Source organism: Papio anubis, chromosome 1 (assembly GCF_008728515.1).
Source record: "Papio anubis isolate 15944 chromosome 1, Panubis1.0, whole genome shotgun sequence".
In the NCBI taxonomy this organism is placed as follows: Eukaryota; Metazoa; Chordata; class Mammalia; order Primates; family Cercopithecidae; genus Papio; species Papio anubis.
The window spans coordinates 5,671,036-5,694,349 of NC_044976.1; the positions used below are offsets into that span (position 1 = coordinate 5,671,036).

The 23,314-nt window shown below is 42.5% G+C and overlaps 1 protein-coding gene across 16 annotated transcripts in view; it reads left to right on the plus strand.

Annotated features, from left to right (window-relative positions):
• Window positions 1–750: 750 nt before the first annotated feature.
• Window positions 751–23,314, plus strand: part of CAMTA1 (calmodulin binding transcription activator 1) — a 953,012-nt gene continuing 930,448 nt past the window's right edge. For 14 of the 16 annotated variants that reach the window (XM_031668331.1, XM_031668354.1, XM_031668438.1 and 11 more), the window contains exons 1-2: window positions 751–1,533; window positions 22,935–23,004. In XM_031668331.1, the coding sequence (XP_031524191.1) occupies window positions 1,489–1,533; window positions 22,935–23,004 (115 nt within the window). In that variant the 5' untranslated portion in view covers window positions 751–1,488. Of the gene's footprint in view, window positions 1,534–1,846; window positions 4,797–15,596; window positions 15,603–21,826; window positions 22,227–22,932; window positions 23,005–23,314 lie in introns of those variants that run through there. The other 2 variants (XM_031668269.1, XM_031668445.1) reach the window with 2 other exon arrangements.

A 23,314-nucleotide genomic window follows, 5' to 3' on the forward strand; every position in this document is an offset into this window, starting at 1 on the left:
GCCATGTGCCACTGTAGGTATGAAAAGTTGTGGGCTGTTATTACTAGGTTTCAGAATGTCTGGAATACTGGCGGTAGTATCAGCATTATTTATTTATTTATTTATTTTTTGAGACGGATTCTTGCTTTGTTGCCCAGGCTGGAGTGCAGTGATGCAAGCTCCGGCTCTCGAGTTCATGCCATTCTCCTGCCTCAGCCTCTCGGGTAACTGGGACCACAGGCACCTGCTGCCACACCCGGGTAATTTTTTGTATTTTTTTAGTAGGACGAGATTTCACCGTGTTAGCCAGGATGGTCTTGATCTCCTGACCTCGTGATTCGCCCTCCTCAGCCTCCCAAAGTGCTGGGGTTACAGATGTGAGCCTCCATGCCTGGCTAAAGCATTATCATTTTTATCTAACCCTGAACCAATCAGTGATTGGTTAGTTCTCCAGCCGTGAAGGCTTTGTGCTTCCTAGACTGCTTTTAGAATAAGCCCACCTTGATTCCCAGCTCAAACTCTTTCCTTTTTACTATTTGTTATTTATTATTTATTCATTATTTATTATTATTAATTAAAAAATTTTTTTAGAGACAGACTCTTGCTCTGTCACCCAGGCTAAAGTGCCATCACAGCTCACTGCAACCTTGAACTCTTGGGTTCAAGTGATTCTCCTGCCTCAGCCTCCTGAATAGCGAGGACTATGGGCGTGTGCCACCACACCCGGCTAATTCTTTTTTAATTTTATGGAGAAAGGGTCTTGCTATGTTGCACAGGCTTGTCTTGTACTCCTGGCCTCAAGCAGTAATCCTGTCTCAGCCTCCCAAAGTGCCAGGCTTACAGGTATGAGCCACTGTGCCTGGCTTGTACTCTTTTCTTTCACTAGCTAGGAATGCTGGTGAGCAGAACTCAAGGATCCCAGCAGAGCTGCATCCTGTACTGTCTTTGCTGCCACTTAGGTGGACCAGAAGCTAGAAGCCTTTCTCTCCATGACCTCCATACCTTCTTTTACCAGATGATATTTCTGCATTTATCACTCTTGATTCCACCACAGCTTTTCCTCATCTTGCTTTTCTCAGACCTCAGCTCTTATATAATGAGATAGTTGGTAGTCATTTTGAGGGAATTCATGTATTGGGTAAAGGGTTGTCCTAGTGATAACCTTGAAAGTTCCTTCCCATTAATAATAATTACTATTAATAATTAATAACAGTAACTAATGATAAAATAGAAGTTGCAACAATATACTGTAATAAAAGTTGTGTGAATGTGGTCTGTCTCTCTCAGATTATCTTATTGTACCATACTCACCTATTTTTGGACCTTAGTTGACCGCTCGTAACTGAAACCATGGATAAGAGGGGGACTATTGTATAAGGAAATGAAGTCAGAGATATGGAATTTCATTTCAGGGCTTGCTTTCCTGATATTCAGCTATTCTGTATAACTGTATCTTTTCCTTTTGAGGTCCTTGCTCCAGGACAAGAATAATATGTTGACTCAAGCCGTATGGGGGGATTTGAACTGCAGACACTCAGATGTCTCCTTTCTGAGGTACATAGACGGCTTAATTTTTTAGGTCTGTCTGTTTAATATACTATATTAACTTTAAAAAATGTAGGCTGGGTACTGTGGCTCACGCCTATAATCTCAACACTTTGGGAGGCCGAGGCGGGAGGATTGCTTTAGCCCTGGAGTTCGAGACCAGCCTGGGCAACATAGTGAGACCTTGTCTCTACTAAAAATAGAAAAAATTAGCCAGATGTGGTGGTGCGCACCTGTGATCCAAGGTACCTGGGAGGCTGAGGTTGGAGGATTGCTTGAGCCCTTGAGGTCAAGGCTGCAGTGAGCTGTGATTGCGCCACTGCACTCCAGTCTGGATGACAGAGTTGAGACCCTGTCTCAAAACAAACAAAATGTGAAAAAAAATTTAAAATTATTAAAAAAGATGTATGACACCAAAATATTCATAGTTATTTTGTATGACAGATCTGAGGTCTTTGTTCAGACATAGATGAGGGTTCATAGTTTTGGAAAATAGACTTAAATAATATATGATTACAGATGAAAAATATTTGCTAACCTCAGACTTTTTCTGTTTGAGGTAGTATTTATATTCATTTAGTTGTACTTTTTGGAGTTGATTAATATAACCGTTATTAAAATCTATCTATTCCCAGTAATTCAGTAAATGAAGACTCTTCCTATTTAGAAACTCGTGTGGATTGGGGAGTTGCTGTGGGCCCAGTGTCATTGATCATATCACATCTTCACTTGGGCCTACTCCCTGGGCTACTATAGGCCTGGCATTTGGAGAGGCCATGAACATAATTCATTTTTGGAACTTTCTTTCATTTTTAAAGATACTGAGAGGCAAGTTAAAGTTCCTGGTGTTCGTGTAAACATTCCCTGCCTTATCCTTTCCATCTCAGCCATTATGAAATGTTCTGGCTGAATCGTTTGCTTTCACAAAGCTTTGATGGAAGTTTCTTCCTCATTTGGTTTTATTGATAGAGGCTGTTGTACTAAAAAGAAAGCATAACAAGTTAGAAAGGTGGAGAGTGGGTACTTAACATTTTTGAAGTACCTGTCTTTCTTCCTAGGGGTCCTCCGGAAATTGATCATAGATAACTTGACCAAATTCAAGGCCCAGAGGTTTATTCCAGGCATTCTGGGAGGGAAGGAACATCAGACATTCTATACTGAATCTAATTATTCTAAATATGGCCCACTGCAGCTTGTATGAGTGTTTTCTGATGTAAATATGGTGATAGTGGCGACCTCTCTAACTGGGCCAAATATCCTTGACAGCTTCTATCTGTCCTCTCCAAGTATTTTTAGTCTCTTTAGCTTCTGCAGCCATGTCTGGAGGAACTGAGGATGGACTTAGCTGCTCTGGTGCTGCTCCAGGTTGTTGTGGCTGCTCTTTGCTACCTTTGTCACTGTCCTGCCACAGTCCCGCCACTGATGAGGCTCCTGGCCCTTGTCGTTTGATGAGGGAACATAAATACTTGTTTAATAAAAATAAAAAAGTCATGATTTTCAGAATGCTTTGAAAATAAGCTATGGCTAGTGGTGATACACAATGGGAATGCCCTTAATTTCACTAAATTGTATGCTCAAAAAGGGTTAAAGTGGTAAATTGTATGTTATGCATATTTTACCATAATTGAAAGAATAAAAACTTCAAATAGATTTGAAGCTTAATGAGAAAATTAGTTATAAGGTCCTAACAGTAAATATATGGCCAATATTTTCATGACCCCAAGGTGGGAGACTGTGCCTTAAGTAAACTGTCAGAATCACACATTAAAAAAAAATAAATAAATGATGGTAATCAGGCCCTGAGGTTCATTTATACAGAAAGTGATTTTTAGGTGAGATTTTAATATTTGCAATATTTATATTTGTAAAGAGGACTGGCTAGCTCGTTCAGAAAAGTCTGAGGTTCTTAATAAACACTAGGAAACAGATGGTTTGGGGTTGATGTCAGGGAAGGTAAGCAGGCCCTGCTTTAGATTAGAGCACTTTTGATTGCACATACCACAAGCCACACAGGTTAGGCCAAGTGAAAGCAGTTTTAGTCTAAGAAGAGCAGAAGCAATTGTAGCCTCCCAGGACAGAAACTGAAGTGTAGCTGGGCAGTGGGAACTGGATCCGGAGAGTGTGGAGTACATGTCTTCTCTGGAGCTGGGCTTTCTCCATTCACATGTAGCTTTCTTGCCTAAGTTGCATGTAGAGGCCTTAGTCAAGGCTCCTGCATGTCCTGACTCTAGTTCCAGTGCTCACCATCATCTGACTCCGGTTTCTATGGCTCAGTACAAAAATACTCAAGACTGGGAATTGGACTGACTCCTCTCAGCCAGTTGCTTTGTTTCCATAGGCCAGCTGATCATCCCACTCCAGTGGACTATGAAAGAAGGTTGGTTAGATCCAGCAGCCTGCTGATCATTTGGAGGGTCTTAGAGTGAGAGGAGATTGTGTGAGAAGCTGGTTATTGGAGCAGGGGATCCTGGCACCTCAAACTCTGTCTCCATCAAACAGTGTAAAAGAAAACGTACTGACTCCTAAAGGAGTGTCTTATGTTCAGGTGCTATAGTGATTGAACGTTTTGCAGAGAAGGTGTTCAGTGTAGCTACAGATAGGAGGCCAAGTGTCCTTGGTCAGCCAGCCTGGTTGTGTGTGGAGTAAGTTAGTGGTAGATGTAGTAACTGTCCCAAAGCTTTTCCTTTGTCTCTCTCTCTCTCTTTTTTTTTTTTGAGACAAGGTCTTATTCTGTTGCCCAGGCTGGAGTGCAGTGGCGCAATTTCAGCTCACTGAAGCCTTGACAGCCTGGGCTCAAGTGATCCTCCCACTTCAGCGCCCCAGGCTGAGGACTTAGCTGGAAACACAGGCATATGCCACCTTGCCCGGCTAATTTTTATGTTTTTAGTAGAGACAGGGGTTTCATTGTGTTGCCTAGGCTGGTCTTGAACTCCTGGCCAGCTCAAGCGATCCACCTGCCTCAGTCTCTCAAAGGGCTGGGATTACAGGTGTGAGCCACCGTGCCTGGCCCCAAAACGTTTTCTTTGACCATTGGAGAAGCAGAACACCCTGGAATGCTATGGTCTGTGCAGTCTTTGCCCTGTGGGTGTTCTCAGGTAGAATCAGGCAGTTTGGGTGATGTCAGTATCATTTGAGGTCTTCCACAGTTCAGCTATTTGGGTGGCCTTCCCCACGTTTCCCCTTGTTTTGGGGAAACATAAAAGGATGGAGATGTGTATCCTTAGTAAGAAAGGGAGACATTGCCTTCAGAATGGGTAGAAAGCAGAAAACAAGTGGGGAAGAAAACAGAAAACAGCCTGTCTTTAAGTGTATGTGGCTGCCTGTGTGCACGGTCCTTCAGCTTTTCCTTAGTATATCCCCGCTGCCTCTGATCTCTTCTTCTTGATTTTTCATGGTAGAAGGAGGAAACAAAATTATGGAAGACAGGTGGAAGACTGTGAAAGAATAGTAGTTTGGAGATAACTATGTAAAGGGCTAATAGCCTGCACACCACTGAATTTTCTGAATTTATAGCTGTTTAGTAATTGATGTTTCATAGTGTTGACCTTGAGTAAATTCGGAAAAGCAATACTGAGTGTGTTCTGCTAAACAAAAGAGGAAAGTATATGATGTTTTTGAAGAAACAACCTTCACAATAGTTTCAGTAGTTAAAGGGATTTGGTTCCTTTTAAAATTATTTATTTCTTTTTAAAGATGGTCTTACTCTGTCATCCAGGCTGGAGTGCAGAGGTGTGATCATAGCTCCCTGTAACCTTGAATTCCTGGGCTCAAGTGATCCTCCTGCCTCAGACTCCCGAGTGGTTAGGAGTACAGGCATGTATCACCATGCCCAGCTGATTAAAAAAAAATTATTTTTGGCCGGGCATGGTGGCTCACACCTGTAATCCCAGCACTTTGGGAGGCCGAGGCGGGTAGATTGCCTGAGGTCAGGAGTTCCAGACCAGCCTGGCCAACATGGTGAAACCCCGTCTCTACTAAAAAAAATACAAAAAGCCGGGCATGGTGGCAGGTGCCAGTAATCCCAGCTACTTGGGAGGCTGAGGCAGGAGAATCAGTTGAACCCGGGAGGCGGAGGTTGCAGTGTGCCGAGATTGCCATTGCATTCCAGCCTGGGAAATGAGTGAAACTCATTTTTTTTTTTTTTTTTGTAAAGACAGGGTCTCAATATGTTGCCCAGTCTGGTCTTAAACTCCTGGCCTCAAGTGATCCTCCAGCATTGGCCTCCCAAAGTGCTGGGATTACAGGTATGAACCACTGTGCCCAGCCTGATCTGTTTTTCAATAATAGCTTAAGATGTAATTCATATATTGTAAAATTCATCCTTTTAAAATATATAATTGAGTGGGTTTTCTTTTGTATATTTACATGTTTTGTGCCACTGTCTCCACTCTCTAATTCCACATGTTCATCACTCCAAAAAGAAAATCTACCCATTAGCAGCCACTCCCTGTTGCCTCCTCCTCCCAGCCCTAGTCAATTGCTAATCTGCTTTATTTCTTTATGGATCTTTATGACTAGTCTCAACATTTTATATAAATGGAATCATATAGTGTTTGTCCTTTTGTGACCTGACTGGCTTATTTCCCTTAGCATAATGTTTTCAAGGATTTTATCTGTGTTGTCTGTAGCATGTACTGTTACTTCATCCCTTTTTTAAAATTAAAAACATTTTAATTTAATGTAATAGAGACAGGGTCTCGCCATGTTGCCCAGGCTGGTCTTGAACTCCTGGGCTCAAGTGATCCTTCTGCCTCGGACTCCCAAGGTGCTGGGATTACAGGTGTAAACCACCATACCTGGCCACTTCACTCCTTGTATTTTTGAATAATCCTCTGTCGTATGGATATATACCACATTTTGTTTGTCCATTCACCAGTTAATAGACGTTTGAGTTATTCCACTTTTTGGTTATTATGAAAAATGCTACGGTGAACATTTGTGTACAAGCTTTTATGTGGACATGTGTTTTCATTTCTCTTGGAAAGATACCTAGGAGTGGAATTGTGGTGTCTTAGTTAACTCTGTTTAACTTTTTGAGGAACTGGTTTCCAAACTTTTCCAAAGTGGTTAGATCATATTACATTCCCAGCAGCAAGTATGAGAGTTGTACTTTCTCCACATTCTTGCAAACACTTGTTATTGTCCATCTTTTTGATTATAGCCATTCTTGTAGATGGGAAGTGGCATATTATTGTGGTTTTGATTTGCATTTCCCTAGTGACTAATGATGTTGAGCATCTGTTCATGCGCTTATTAGCCATTTGTATGTCTGCTTTGGCGAATGTCCTCTTCCATTTTTGAATTGAGTCCATTGAATTTTTGCTGTTCAATTGTAGGAATTCTTTATATGTGTTCTAGATATCAGTCCCTTATCAGATACGTGATTTCGAATGTTTGATTGACGTGTGATACATGATTTTTCTCCGATTCTGCATGGGTTGTCTTTTCACTTTCGTTTTTTGAGAGAGAGTCTCATTCTGTCACCCAGGCAGGAGTGTAGTGATGCAGTCATGACTCACTGCAGTCTTGCCTGCCTGGCCTTAAGTCTCCTGAGTAGCTGGGACTACAGGCAGGCACCACTCATCTGGCTAATTTCGAAATTTTTTAATAGAAATGGAGTCTCTGTATTATGCCCAGGCTGGTCTTGAACTCCTGGGCTCAAGTGATTTTCCTGCCTTGGCCTCCTAAAATGCTGGGATTACAAGTGTGAGCTGCTGTGCTGGCGTTTACTTTCTTGATAGTGTCCTTTGAAGAATAGAAGTTTTAAATTTGATTGAGTCCCATTTATCTGTTTGTTTTTTTTTTTTTGTCACTTATACTTTTGGTATCATAATAAGAAACCGTTGTCATATCCAAGGTCGTGAAGGTTTACACCTGTGTTTTTCGTAAGAGTTCTGTAGTTTTAGCTCTGACATTTAGTTCTCGGATAGATCTTCAGTTAATTTTTGTATGCAGTGTGAGGTAGGCTTCCAGCTTCGTTCTTTTGCATGTGGATATTCAGTTGTCCTAGCCCATTTGTTGAAAAGACCATTCTTTCCTCACTAAAGTGTCTTGGCACCCTTGTTGAAAATCAACTGACTATAAATCTGTGGATTTATTTTTAGAGTCTTGATTCTATTCCATTGATCTATATGTCTATCTTTATGCCTTGACCACAATATCTTGATTCTGTAGCTTTGTAGTAAGTTTTGAAATCAGGAACTGACAGTCCTTTAACTCTGTTCTTCTTTTTCAAGATTATTTTGGCTGTGCTATGTCCCTTGTATTTCCGTATGAGTATTAGGATCAGCTTGTTAGTTTCCACAAAAGAGGCAACTGAGATATAATGGGGATTATGTTCAATCTGTGGATCCATTTTGGGAGTTTAAATTCATTTTATGGATTTGCTGTATGCTTGGGAAGTCCTGGCTAATTTAGATACCCAAACATCTTGCCTTAAAAACATACAATTTTGTTTTAATTTATTAATGTAGTAGGCTGCCTTGGTGAAACACTGTAATTCACTGTTAGACTGGAATTGGACCTTTCAGGTTCCAAGAGAGCAAACAGCTCTTCCACATAGCCTGTAGGTTGGCTTCTTGTAGTATATGTTTTTTTGATGTGAAAGTTTGCTGATGCCTTGCATGTTTTAAAAATAATGTGCTATTCTGGTTAATATACATTCTGGTTAATAGAGAACTAGCAGATTACATATATGAATATTTAATTATCAAAGAGTTAGAATATGTTACAATAAAATTGTGACATTAAAATTTATATAATTGTTGTTATTACTGGAGGGATCAGAAGATATTTTATGACCTTGTAGTCCTGCAGGGGCCATGTGAACATCAGTTATTGTTATACTTTTAAGTCACTTCATTTACTCAACAAATAACAAAGTGCCTATCTGTGCCAGGCACAAGGAAGGACAGACCCAGTCTCTGTCCTTATGGAGCTAAGGGGGAGACACACATTAATCAAGATGCCGTGTGAAATTTCAACTGGGACTCAGTGCTGTGAAGGCACGTGCAATGTGTCATAAAGGGATTTGACTAATCTGCAAGGTTGGGGGAGGCTTCTTGAGAGCTCTGGAGGAAACGGGAATTAATTGTGGGAAGAATTAAGGATAAAAGTTCCAGGTAATTGGATGAGTTTGTTAGTGAGTTGTGTGGAGGTACTCTGGTTGTAGCCTGTTTATCTCTTTTGGGAAAGAGTATCTGAAGACTTGGTTCTCGTCTTTACTCTGTCCCTTAAATGCCTTGTGACTGAACAGGTACTCTTTCCGAGCTTGTTCACGTACTGGTTTTTAAATTTCTATAGCCATTTTTATTTACAGATACTTACATGAAAACATACAGAAATCTAGGCTTTTGGTTGATTGTTTTCATATAATTAAAAAAATCATTCACTTTGGGAGGCCGAGGCAGGTGGATCACGAGGTCAGGAGATCGAGACCATCCTGGCTAACACAGTGACACCCCGTCTCTACTAAAAATACAAAAAATTAGCCAGGCATGGTGGCACGTGCGTGTAGTCTCAGCTACTTGGGAGGCTGAGGCAGGAGAATCCCTTGAATCCAGGAGGCAGAGGTTGCAGTGAGCTGAGATTGCACCACTGCACTCCAGCCTGGGGAACAGAGCAAGACTCCGTCTCAAAAAAAAAATTATTTCTTTGTGACCTTCCATGGTTAGCGGTTTAGAACTGCAGTAGTGGTAAATTGAATACTTTTCTGAACATTTTTCCTAGACTTGGAAATTAGGAGTCATTTCTGTTTACACATACTTCAGAAGCCTGTAGGGGACAGTCTGTAGTGACGGAAGTCTGTGGGGAAGCAGATACGGATGTAACTGATTCAAGGCAGGTCATAATGCTTTAATAAGGCTCTGGAAGGGAAGATGGAAAGACTTCCGGGAGGAGGTGGAATTTGACCTGAAATTGTTGACAGGCAAACATGGTAGTTGGAGGAGAAATTCCAAGCAGAGGAAATGGAACAGAGGCACAGAGCCAGGAGAGTACAGGGAGTGGGTGGAATTCATGTGCATATGGGTAGGTAAGCCTCGGAAAGTAGGTAGGGGTCATGTTGTTCCAGGCCTGAAAAGTCAGACCGAAGAATCTGAATTTAATTCTCTGCTCAGGAGAGGCTTTTAGAATTTTTTTTAGTAGAAGAATGGAATTGATTGGATAAAGTCGATTCTCCTGAAATGAGCTAATAAGGGCCACCTAGTTACCCTTCCAGCCTCCTCTCTACAGTCATGTTACATTTTTTAGACTCTGATTGTACCAAGGTCCCACAGTGGTGGTTTTAGGCCTCCCACTTTGTTGTTGCCTTGATTTAGAAGTTGAATCTGCCTCCGGAACACAGGCACACACGCTCACCCATGCTCTTGCTGACTCTCTGTGTCCTCTGTGTTTCAGCTTAAATGAAACTTCCAATAGAAGCCTTCTTGACCTTGCGCCTCTTTTCGCGAATTGGATCGGATGCCCTTCCTGTGTGTGCCATAGCACTACGTGGTTTTCCTAGTCGTGGCACATTTTAGTTTGCGTTGGGAGTTGCTTGTTTACTTCTCTTCTCTCTGAATTAGATGTGCATTTCTAGCAGTTAGAGGCTTGAGTACCTAGACTTAGTAAATGCTTGTTGGCTGAGTGAATGAATGAATGAATGAGCAAATAGGGACTGGAGTTGGTAGAAAATCACTTCTGGCAAGAGTTGTCTGTAGAATTGGGGTGAGGAAAGAGCTAGCTTGGCTGAGGAGTGTGTGTGTCACACACACATACAATTTTGTGACTGATTGAATGTGGGCCTTGAGGGAAGGTGAATCCTAGGTTTTGAACCATAACTGGGAATTTAGTGAGGCCAGACTGAGATAGGGAAGACAAGGCAGGTATATTTTGGGGAGAAGGGCTGCAAAGGTACCACTCTTCTTCTTCTTTCTTCTTTCCTCCTCCTCCTCCTCTTCCTTCTCTTTCTTCTTTCTTCTTCCCTTTTTTTTTAGAGTTTCACTCTTGTTGCCCAGGCTGCAGTGCAATGGCATGGTCTCAGCTCACTGCAACATCCACCACCTGGGTTCAAGCAATTCTCCTGCCTCAGCCTCCCAAGTAGCTGGGATTACAGGCACCCGCCACCATGCCCAGCTAATTTTTGTATTTTTAGTAAAAATTGGGTTTCACCATGTTGGCCAGGCTGGTCTCGAACTCCTGATCTCAGGTGATCCGTCCACCTCGACCTCCCAAAAGTGCTAGGATTACAGGCGTGAGCCATCGCGCCTGGCCGGTACTGCTGTTTTTAAGGCGTCACTGGGCAGCTTTAGAGTGTATATATACAGTGTGACATTGGAGTTGTGGGTCAGAGATTAGGGAGTCATTCATATCACTCTGCTTTTTTTCTTCATTGTTCGTCCAGAGGGCAAGGGAGCCTTGGTGCTGGAATCCTTAGAGGTCAGCCCCCTGGGCATGGGGCAGGGAGAGAAGGGCTGTGAGGAGGTCTGGAGGGGCAGATGCAGCGGCAGCAGCACAGCCCCTGGGAGAGTGGAAGCTTCATGTAAGCAGTGGCCTTGTCTTTCTGCTCACTGCTACATCTCGTCTTTCAACCAAAGTGTACAGACAGTACCTTCTGGTTGAATGAATGAATGAATCAATTCAAAACAATTAGAAGTCACAGTTGTGAGTGAGATTGGCAGGGGAGCAGAAAAGGGGCCTGAGGGCAGAAATGTGATGAATGCTTACGTTTTAGTGTCACCAGAGGGGAGAGAACCAGTAGAGGCTGAGAAAGAATGGTCGGAGAGGTGATGGAACAAGCAGAATATGAATTCAGGGATGCTGAATGTGGATGGTTGAAAGGAGGTTGTCAGTCGTAATGCTGCAGAGTTGACTGAAGACTAAGGAAAGGTATTGGTTTTGTCAATTCGATAATAAGAGAATAAAGGAGTAGAGATAGGGTAGTTGATTATTTCAGAACTGTTGTGGCGTATACAGAGTACTGGTGGAAATGATGGTGAAATGATTGATCCAGTTCAAGAGGAGAAAAGAAACCACTGTGGCCTGATGGGCTGTGGGTGTATTAGTTATCTATTGCTGCTGTAACCAGTCATCACAAACCCAGTGGCTTAAAACAGCCCAGGGTGGAATCTCCTGGTTCCCATGGGTCAGGCTTTTGGGCAGGGCAGGGCTGGGTCTGCTGGTTTGGGACTGCTGAGCTGCGGTTGAGGTGCTGGCCAGGACTGGGCTCGCCTCGGAAACCTCTAGTAGGGGAGGATCCACTTCCAGGGTCCCTTGGTCATTTGAAGGACTCCTTTCTTTGGGCTGTTGGGCTGAGGGCTCAGCTTCTCGCCAGCTGTTGGCCCGAGGCTGCCCTTAGTTCCTGTCCCACGGGCCTCTTCAACACCACAGCTTACTTCATCAGAGCCAGGAGGGACAGTCTCTAGCAAGACAGAGAAGTCACAGTCTGCCCATTGCCTTTGCTGTGTTCTGCTGGTTAGAAGCGACTTGCTAGGTCCAGCTCACACTGGGGGAGGAGGTTACACAAAGCTGTTAGCATTGGCCAGGCGCGGTGGCTCACGCCTGTAATCCCAGCACTTTGGGAGGCTGAGGTGGGCAGATCACGAGGTCAGGAGATTGAGACCATTCTGGCTAACATGGTGAAACCCCATCTCTACTAAAAATACAAAAAATTAGCCGGGCGTGGTGGCGGGCACCTGTAGTCCCAGCTGCTTGGGAGGCTGAGGCAGGGGAATGGTGTGAACCCAGGAGGCAGAGCTTCAGTGAGCCGAGATCGCGCCACTACACTCCAGCCTGGGTGACAGAGCGAGACTCCGTGTCCAACAACAACAACAACAACAAAAAGGCCGTTAACATCAAGACGTCAAGAAGTGGGGATCATAGAAGATCCATCATAAAGTTTCTCCTCCACGGTAGGGGGGCGGTGATGTGATTAGAAGGCGTTATAACAGTTCTTCAGATGAGGCCTTGAAGATGCAGATGGAAGAATGGGAGCTTTCATGGCGGAAGTTTTGGAAGTGCAGTTCCAGTTGAAAGTTGGGATAGTCAGGTGGTGACGCTTCTCAGGAGGCCTTCCGTGCCCTGTGTCTTCACGTGCCTTCTATGTACTCTCTCCTGTTAGGCAATTGAACATTCTGTATTATAGGTTGCCACCGACAAGCCCATCTGTGTTATAGTTTGCCACCGATAAACCCGTTTACCAGCGAATTCCTGACCAGTGGAGGTATCTGCCCTCTTGCCCTATGGTTTTGTTGAGGATCAAATGAGGTAATTCTTATGAAGTGTTTTATAGACTACAAAGTAATATGCAAACAAAAGGTATTAAACTGTGCTACCTTTTTCTCTATGTTAAGTAGAACACACGGAATTTAACTCACATTTTCCTTAATAACTTGGGTTCATTATGTTGCATGTAGCTTATTAAACTGGGCTTTATTTAACACTGTGATTTGGGTTTTTTGAGTAGAGAGTTTGCTTTTATGATAAATGACCCCAAACTGCTATATCTTTCAAATCCTTGTGTCCGATTTTTATTGTTTAAAAAACAATCTCACCTTGGTGTTTCCTGTCACTCTTTTGCTTCTGTGTGTCAGTTTTGAGCTATATTTTTTCCCCTCTGATTTGTTGCTTCTGATCTCTGGGCTTGGCAACCTGATAATTAAGCATATTAGAACTGTGAGTAGTTTTATAGTAATCAAGCTACGAATGTGGGTCGGAGAAGCTCTTCTCACAGCAGAGTACATGAGCTTTTGTGCATGGACTTCATAAAATTCACTTTTGGCCTTCAGAGTGTTCTTGGCTTCCTTCCTAATTCTGGCTGTGTTCGGATTAAGGGAGGTTCCCAGATAGCTGACCTCCATTCCGGGGCTGTGGCTGCCATTTTCTTGGCGTCCGCCTCATTGCAGTGTTAGGAGAAACTGTCATTTTCTTCTTTAGTTTTGATGAGGTTTTAGTTCTTTGGGCAGTAGCAAGTAGTGATAGGTCATGGTGGTCTGTGGTTCATAGACCAAAAAATGTTTGAGAGGCATGGAAGATCTTTAGACAAGATCAGCTTCTAGGGGTACATGGTAGCATTCTGTTCCACTGCTCTCCTCTCCTTTAGGATGTCTCCCTCCCAGCTAACCTGCTCGGTGTTCCTCAGTGGGAGCGTTTGCCTTAGCTTTCCCTTAGAGCAACTAACTTACTTTTTCTGCCCACACTTTTGCATTGGTGCTTTGTGGAGAAATATTGCTGCATTATCAGGGAGAGAACCGTGTGCTCTTGTGGAAATCACACAGTAGTGTAGGGAGAACTGGTCTAGTTCTAATTCTGCCGCATCCCAGCCTGTGGCCTTTGCCCAGTGCCTTGTACCCATGTCTTGGTGTCTCCATTCCTAGAATAGGCTTAATGTGTGCTTTGCTACCTTTTAGGATCGAAATAAGATTTTATATATGAAAATGCTTGTTATACATATGTAATGTTGAATAGAATGCCTAGTTTGTTTGGTTGCTATTGTTGATATTTTACAATGCTGTCTCTGAGGAGTTAAACAAAATTATCGTTAGTATTAGTAACAATAAGTACTACTAAAACAATATTTTAAATTTTATGCACTTTTTTTTACTGAATGTATTCTACTGGAATCTATTTGTAAAAATGTGGGCATCTAATAAGTGCTCTTTGGTTATTTTCAGACTGTCAAGTATACTGGCTTCCAAGCCAAATTAAATTTATGAAAATTCTAATGATACTGTGATTCATATCTAGAAAGAATAATTTTAAAAAAATTGTGAAATCACTTTAAACATGCTTTACATGCATCTCTGGTAATAGAGAATCAATTAATCTGATTTTTCAGGCCATAAATCAGGCTTGATATATTGTAATATTAGTTCCTGTGTCAGCCTCTTAGAACTTGAACTGTTTTGTAGTCTGTTCAAGCAACTTGTTTGCTTTTGAACTCAATTCTAGGTGTTGAACTCAATTTGAGAGCCTAAAATGGTTTGTGCCCCAATTACCTTAGAGGTTACTGTTTCATTTTTTTATTTAGCCTGCCCCAGGAGTAGGAAGTCGGCTGCCTACCAGACTTTTTCCTTTTAACTTGACTGTATACTTTAATTTTTGTCTCTATCCCATAGGGGAGTTGTGAGGGTTATTATAGTATAGTAGCACTTAATGGCATATTTTAAACTTCTTGAAAAGTGGTAATATGTGAGCACAAAGTATTTTCGTACTGTAGCACATAATTTTTTCCCACACTAACCTTTTGTGGTTCAGAAAAAGAATAAAGTTATTTGGGTTTGAGGTGCATGTTGAATTGGCCATCTCATAAAATCATTAACCTGATTTTAGGGAGTATCTCCAAGTCATGTCTTTTGACAGACCTTCATAAATTAATATTTCATTTATTCATAAATTAATAATAATTAAATAATTGTGCTCTAGCCCCAAATTTTAGTTTGGTTTTCTTGGTGTCTGTGAAAACTGTTGAGTATTTTCCCAACTCCTCTTACTTTTTTTTTTTTTGCAGGTTTGAAGTAACTTTTATCAGATTGCTTGATTTCTTGAATGAATAGAGGGATAAGGTTCCTTTCTTTTTTTTTTTTTTTTTTTTTTTTGAGATGGAGTCTCGCTCTGTCGCCCAGGCTGGAGTGCAGTGGCGCGATCTCGGCTCACTACAAGCCCTGCCTCCCAGGTTCACGCCGTTCTCCTGCCTCAGCCTCCCGAGTAGCTGGGACCACAGGCGCCCGCCACCACGCCCGGCTAATTTTTTGTATTTTTTTAGTAGAGACGGGGTTTCACCGTGTTAGCCAGGATGGTCTCGATCTCCTGACCTCGTGATCCGCCCGTCTCGGCCTCCCAAAGTGCTGGGATTACAGGCTTGAGCCACCGCGCCTGGCCAAGGTTCCTTTCTTTAAAAATATCTGCAACAGGCCGGGCGCGGTGGCGCAAGCCTGTAATCCCAGCACTTTGGGAGGCCGAGACGGGCGGATCACGAGGTCAGGAGATCGAGACCATCCTGGCTAACATGGTGAAACCCCGTCTCTACTAAAAAATAAAAAACTAGCCGGGCGCGGTGGCGGACGCCTGTAGTCCCAGCTACTCGGGAGGCTGAGGCCGGAGAATGGCGGGAACCCGGGAGGCGGAGCTTGCAGTGAGCTGAGATCCGGCCACTGCACTCCAGCCTGGGCGACAGAGCGAGACTCCGTCTCAAAAAAAAAAAAAAAAAAAAAAATCTGCAACATTGCTGGACTAAGAGGTCCTATCTACAGTTTTTTCTTTTTAAAAAATTGTTTTAGAGATGGGGTCCTGCTCTGTTGTCCAGGCTGGAGTGCAGTGGCACAATCACAGCTCACTGCAGCCTTGAACTCCTGGACTCAAACAGTCATCCTGCCTCAGCCTCCCGAGTAGCTGGGACTACAGGTTCGAGCCACGGCTTGTTCAGTCTTTTGCTTGTGTCTCAGTGGCACAGTACCAAGACACAGCAGATCAAAGTGACCAAGAGGATGAGTGACAATTCGGTGGCTTTAGAGGAAGAGATGTGCTTGAAAAAGATAGAAGGCTTTTAGTAAATTCCACCACCATCACCAGGACAAGAGATAGGACCATTCTTTTTCCTTTCCATAAACTTGAGGGACTGTTATTAATTTATGAATTCTATAAGTAATTTGAGCTTGTGTTGTGTACCAGACATTGTATTAAGTATTACCGGAGATATTGGGAAGAACAAGCCAGACATCCTTTCAAGGATGCATTTGATAAAATCTCATTTCGAGTATGTTAGGAAAATATTTATTGGAGAAGGAAACCTCCTAGATTGGCTTTAGATCCCGATTGGCCTTAGGGATTGAAAATGGAGTTGTAGGTTAGCAGAAGACATTTCTGAAGGGAGTGACTATTTTGTAATTAAAAAGCAGTTTACAGAAGATACTGTGGCAGAGACTGCTAGCGGATCATGAAACCCATCTCCTCCTCTTCCTGGGGATTTTCCAGTTCCCCTTGCAATCGTGACCAAATTCTAGCCAGTGAGGGGAGAGCAATGAAGTGAGCCACTTCCAGACTTGGCCCCTGAAACTCTTGGGGCATGGGTATCATGCCTTTTCCTTATGTGGCTTGATGCAGAGGGCCTAGTGACCTAGAAAGTCTTCTGCCACGAGGTGGAAGGAGCACAGGCAGCAGAGCCACTGCTGGGAGAACAGTCTGCCCACCAGGAACATCTGTTTTGGACTTTACCTGAGCAAGAAGCGAATATTTATGGTATTTGAGCCATTATGCAGTTAGCCTCCCTAACTATCTAGGCACGGTGCCTAGGATGCTAAGCAAAACTAGTAAGTGTAGTAAAGGTGCTAAGAGTTTGAGACTCAGCTTTCATTCTGTGGAGACCTAAATATTCTTTTTCTTTATTTCAAAGAATGGCAAATATGGTTTTCATTATGCTGTGTCTCTGTTCCAAAGCCTGTAATCACTTCTTACTATATAGCATCTTGTTTCATTAATCCATCTTCCAAAAACTCTAATATATGTATATATTATCCATATACAATGAACTTGCCTGTGTGTAACATGCTGATCTAGGTTCTCTGAATGGAGACAAAATGGATAAAACATAGTCCAAGGCTTCAAAGAGTTTCTGCTTGATACCCAGGTAGTTACTGAATTTCCATACTGCTATCATCTGTCCCTTGTTTTAACCTTTAAGTCATATATTATTTTTTCATTAACTTTTTAAAAAGTATTGTTTCAATTAGATAGTATACTTTTTGAAAACAGGGAATATATATTATAGAGCTCTGCATCTCTCCTCTTGGGTAGTTCTATTTTTTATTTCTTTTTTGAGACAGGGTCTCACTCTGTTGCCTAGGCTGTAGTGCAGTAGTGCTGTCATGGCTCACTGCAACCTCGATCTCCCAGGCTCAAGAAATCCTCCTGCCTCAGCCTTCTGTGTAGCTGGGACTGCAGGCACACAGTACTACACCTGGCTAAAATTTTAATATTTTGTAGAGACAGAGTTTGGCCATGTTGCCCAGGCTGGTTTTGAACTCCTGGGCTTAAGCAGCCCTCTCGCCTTGGCCTCCCAAAGTGCTGGGATTATAGGCGTGAGCCATCATGCCCAGCCTTCTTGGGTACTTCCAGCAGAAACTGGGCACTATACTTGAGTAACCGTCCCTAGAGTTTCTATTAATTATCTTGTGTGGATATTCTGGTATAGTTTTGTATTATAGTATGTACTAACAGATGAAAGTACTTTTTTAATCTTCTAGGAATTAGTGGAATTATGCAGTTGAGGAATGTTGGGGCTGGAATGATCTTTTATAGATCATTTATCTAATTCCCGATCTTTTAGGTTGATCGTCTGGTTTCTGATACTCAAGGTGTGGCCATTCATTGCAGCATGGGCATCACCTGGGGGCTTGCTAGAGGCAGACTCTCAGGCCTCCCTTAGACCTGTGAATCAGAACCTGCATTGAAAGAAGATCCTAAGATAACCCGCATGCACATTACATTTGGAGAAGTTCTGCTCAAGGTCAACTACCCAAAATTGACTCTTGAGAAAACTGGGAAAGTCAGAGTTGCCCAGCATCATACAACTGTTTATTTCAGTGGTTGCCAATCTTGGATACATCTTGGGATCACTTGGGGACCTTTAAAAAAATACCGAGGCCTGGGCCCCATCCCCAGACATTCGGACATGATTGGTCCGGGCATCAGAGTTTTGGAGATCTCACTAGATGACTGGCTAAGGCTGAGAATCATTGATTTGGTTAATGATGGAATCCAGGTTTCTTGATGCTCCAAGTATTCCTTCCACTCCAACATGGCTATACATTCAGAAACAATGAAAAACATTCTACCAAATTTTTACAGTAATGCACCATTCCATTTCATTTCCTTTATAGGAATTTACCCCTATTGGAGAGTGTCCCATTTACCATCTGTCTTCCCCCCACTAGAATATATCTCCAAGAGGACAAGACCCTTGTCTGTCCTGTTAGTGCTGTCTCCTAGCTCCTGAACAGTGTCTGGTACATGTTAAGTGCTCCTTTAATTGTTGTAGAACAAATGGAAGGAGCTGCCATAAAGAAGGATGTGTTCTGTGAGAGGAAAAGACAGGCTACTCCAAAGGTACCCTGTGGGCGAGAGGCTTCCTGAAGGGTGAGGGGTCTGAGTTGAAGTGCGGAGTCAGCGGGGGAGGTGCTTGAAGACCTGCTTCTGAGGAGGGACTTGAACCCAGATCTGACTTGAAAGCTTGTGCTTTTCCATTCCACTGTGTTGTCCTGTGGACAGAGTGGCTCACTGATTTGCCCAGACTTCTTAGCAGTGAGTAGTGGACTGGAACACCACCACCGTGGCTCTGCAGGTACTTAAGACCAGCCTGCCTCCCTCTATGGCAGAGCTGCCCCAGTATTGCAGACAGGCGCCTAGAGGGAGATCAAAACACAAAGTGGTCCTGTGAAAATTCCTGGCCCAGTGTCTGGCACAGCGGTGTCTAGTACAAGGTAGCCCTTTCTTATCATGGAAGTTTTTTGTGCTTTGGCTTATTTGTTTTGAGAACCTACGGTTTTCGAAGATAGAATGACTTGATTTCAGTTTTAACTTTTGTTTCTTTCCTAGTTAACTATGGAGACTATTATGCAGTCCTGTGGAGAAAGCATGATTGGTTTTTGTCTATGATACTTCTGTGTCATATGTTATTTTAGTGCCCAGTTCTTCCTATTATTTCAAATATTCTGTCACTGATTTACTTATTGTCAGACTTTGAAGTTGGATATAAAAATCCTTTTTTTTTTTGTTGAGACGGAGTCTTGCTCTGTTGCCCAGGCTGGAGTGCGGTGGCGCGATCTCGGCTCTGTGCAAGCTCCGCCTCCCGGGTTCACGCCATTCTCCTGCCTCAGCCTCCCGAGTAGCTGGGACTACAGTCGCCCGCCACCTCGCCCGGCTAATTTTTTTTTGTATTTTTAATAGAGACGGGATTTCACCGTGTTAGCCAGGATGGTCTCGATCTCCTGACCTCGTTATCCGCCCATCTTGGCCTCCCAAAGTGCTGGGATTACAGGAAAATCCTTTTGTATGAAGCTATTCGTTAGTGTGTCCCACTGAACCAAAGTGATTTTTTAAACACTTTTCACCTAAGACCATTGTTAAGATATCTCAAATGGTAATCTTATACCGTCAGTTTTTGATAATAGGAAGCCAGGAAATGTTAAGCCTTGAATGTAAGACATTATTTTTAACATTGTAAAATTTCAAGTTTTAATTCAGAAACTAAATTAAAATGAGATATTACATTCATGTGATTAGTGGACTGTTACTGGCGACTCTTGTAGATGTTACAAGAAGTCAGCGTACTGCTGACTTTTCCCCTATTGGAGATCTTCCCATGAACCACTTTTCCTAATGTATGATAATTCCATGGTCACAGTCATGGGTAGAAAGTAATGTTGAATTTTCCAAAGGATACATGAATTCCGAGCCTTGTCTAGTTTATAGGGTGAATCCTTAGACATAGCTGTAACCACAGATGTTATCATAGTTAACTACTTTTGTTTTTGTTTTTGTTTTTGTTTTTGTTTTTGTTTTTTTTGTTTTTTTGTTTTGGGTGACAAGAGACCCTGACAAGAGACAGGGTCTCTTGTCACCCAAGCTAGAGTGCGATAGCACGGTCATGGCTCACTTCAGGCTCAAATTCCTGGCTCAAGTGATCCTCCCACCTCAGTCTCCCGAGTAGCTGGGATTACAGGCATGAACCGCTGTGCCCGGCTCAGTGTACTACTATTGGTTAAATTGGAGAAGAAACAGTCCTAGAACAAGAATTTTACAGAAATAGTAAAGAAAGAATTAAGGAGCTCGTGGTTATCCGGGTAGCTAGGAGTCATATTGTAGAGAAAGACTTTATTTATATGGACCCTGAAAACAATTTGACTTCTGAAGCACTTGATCATGGACATAAGGGAGAGGAAAATAAAAAATTCGTGGAAGTCAACTTTAGTCAGATTGCAACATTTTTTGGCATAAAAAACTCAAGCATGGCAGCTCATGCCTATAATCCCAGCATTTTGGGAGGCTGAAGACGGCAGATCATTTGAGGTCAGGAGTTCGAGACCAGCTTTTCCAATATGGTGAAACCTCATCTCTATTAAAAATAAAAAAATTAGCCAGACGTGGTCACTTGTAGTCCTAGCTACTCAGGAGGCTGAGGCAGGAGAATCACCTGAACCTGGGAGGCAGAGGTTGCAGTGAGCTGAGATCCTGTCACTACACTTCAGTCTGGGCAAAACAAACAAATTCAACAACAAATAAATAACTCAGGCAGTCCTGTTTGTTCTTAGAAAATGTTAACATTAAGCTCATCCTCATTAACCATGGTAACAATAGAGTTTTGTATTTGAGTGGTGCCTTTGAATTGAAAGCACTTGGGTATGTGTTATCCAGTCCTCCTCCTGCCTGAGAGATAGAAGTATGCACTCTTCCTTTTTGGATGAGGTAATATAGAGAGGTCGAATTACTTTCCTATTTGTGAGGGGCCTGTGTCCACCTGAAAGCCATTTTTTTTTTTTTTTTTTGAGACGGAGTCTCGCTCTGTCCCCCAGGCTGGAGTGCAGTGGCCAGATCTCAGCTCACTGCAAGCTCTGCCTCCTGGGTTTACGCCATTCTCCTGCCTCAGCCTCCCAAGTAGCTGGGACTACAGGTGCCCGCCACCATGACCGGCTAGTTTTTTTGTATTTTTTTTAGTAGAGACGGGGTTTCACCGTGTTCGCCAGGATGGTCTCGATCTCCTGACCTCGTGATCCGCCCGTCTCGGCCTCCCAAAGTGCTGGAATTACAGGCTTGAGCCACCACACCCGGCCTGAATTACTTTCCTAAGGACAGCTAGTAAGTGGTAGAACTGAACTCTTTATATTTTATTTTATTTTAATTAATTTTTTGAGACAGGGTTTCACTCTGTCATCCAGGCTGGAGTGCAGTGGCGTGATCATGGCTCACTGCAGCCTCAATTTCCTGGATTCCAGCAATCCTCCTACCCCAGCTCCTCCCCCAGGTATCTGGGACCACAGGTGTGTGCCACTATGCCTGGCTAATTTTTGTATTTTTGGTAGAGGTGAGGTTTTGCCATGTTATCCAGGCTAGTCTTTAACTCCTAAGCTCAAGTAATCCACCTGCTTTGGCCCCCCAAAGTGTTGGGATTACAGGCGTGAGCCACCAAATTAATTAATTAATTAATTTATTATTATTTTTAAAGATGAGGCCTTGCTCTGTTGCCTAGGCTGGAGCTGGAGTGTAGTGGTGTTACCATGGTTTACTGCAGCCTTGAAAGTCCTGGGCTCAAGCCATCTTCCTACCACAGCCTCCTGAGTAGCTGAGACTATGGGCACAAGCCACCATGCCTGGTAGCTTTTAAATATAAAATGTTGAGGGTGGTTGTTGAACTTGTAAACTATCTTTGGTTTTCTAAGTGTATAAATATGTGGTTTAAAATGTAAGATGAATAATCTAAAATTTTATTTAATACTGCAACCAAACAAAAAAGATATTTTTAGGATTGAAAATAATTGGCTGTCAAGATTCAAAAATTTTTCTTTCTTTTTTTTTAAAGTTACCATTGTGTAGGTTTTATGTGAAATACTTAGTTTTATCTGTGTGAAGCAGCCTGAGAGCCAGACACCTTGTTTCTTTCTTGTTAACGGAATTCCCCTTGACGTCACTTCCCATGCCATAATACTAGTTGGCATTCTGCACATTTTTTTTGGGTGAGTCGGGTGTTGGGTTTATTGTTGGGAAATGGTTAATAATGTTGTTGGTGTTGACTGAGCTTCAAAATGAATGTGACATTGGTTCTTAGCAAAAATTTCCTCTGTACAGCACACATACTTCCTTCCCATTTAAACAAATTACACAAGTTATGCATGTTCATCAGCGTAGACCTTTTCTCACATATGTATCTTAAATTTTGAAACAGCCTTAAGCTCGCAGTGCAAAGAACGGTTTCCCCCTGAGCCATTTGAGGATAAGTTGCCGATAAGTTCCATCACTCGAATACTTGATCATGTATTTCCTACAAACAAGAACATTCTCCTCCATAACCACAGGAACAGTCATCACAACCAGGAAGTTAACACTGAGACATTCCTACTGTCCAGTCCTAAAGTCCTGTTGCTGTTTTGCCAGTTGATCCAGCAATGGCCTTTGTAGAAAAATATCTAATCAGAACCCTGGGTCATAACCGGTTGTCTCTTCAGTTTCTTAATACAGAAGAGTTTTTAGTCCTTTTTGACTTTCATGACCTTGACACTCAAGGATTGCAGGCCAGTCATTTTGTGGAATGTGCCTTGATTTGGATTTGTCTGATGTTTCCTCATGATTAGATTCAGGTTTGCATCTTGGTAGGAATATCACAGAAGAGCCAGATTATATCTTTTTGGAAGATTAGTTTTACATTTTATTTTCTGTTTCCTTAGAGCGTTTCCCAAAGTGTATTCTGCGGAACTAGCACCTACTGTGTTCTCAACACCGTGCCACCTATAGAAGGTAGGATTTGAAAAAGCTTTTGACTTACAGGAAGGGGTGGGCTTGGCAGTGACAGTAATTATCGTCTAGTGCAGTGGAAACAGCCTTCAGCCCGGACTCAGAAGACCTGGGTTCTGCACTTAACTGCTGTGTGATCTTAGATGAGTTACTTAATCCTTCTGGGGTAGCAAAAAGAATGCTCTCCTCATAAAGTTTCTGTGGAGATTAAAAAAGGCAAAAGATTTAATCACACGGAGAACTCAAAGCACTTTACAAATGTTTGATACTAATACAACACTTCTATAATTCTAGTGTCCAATACCAGGTGACT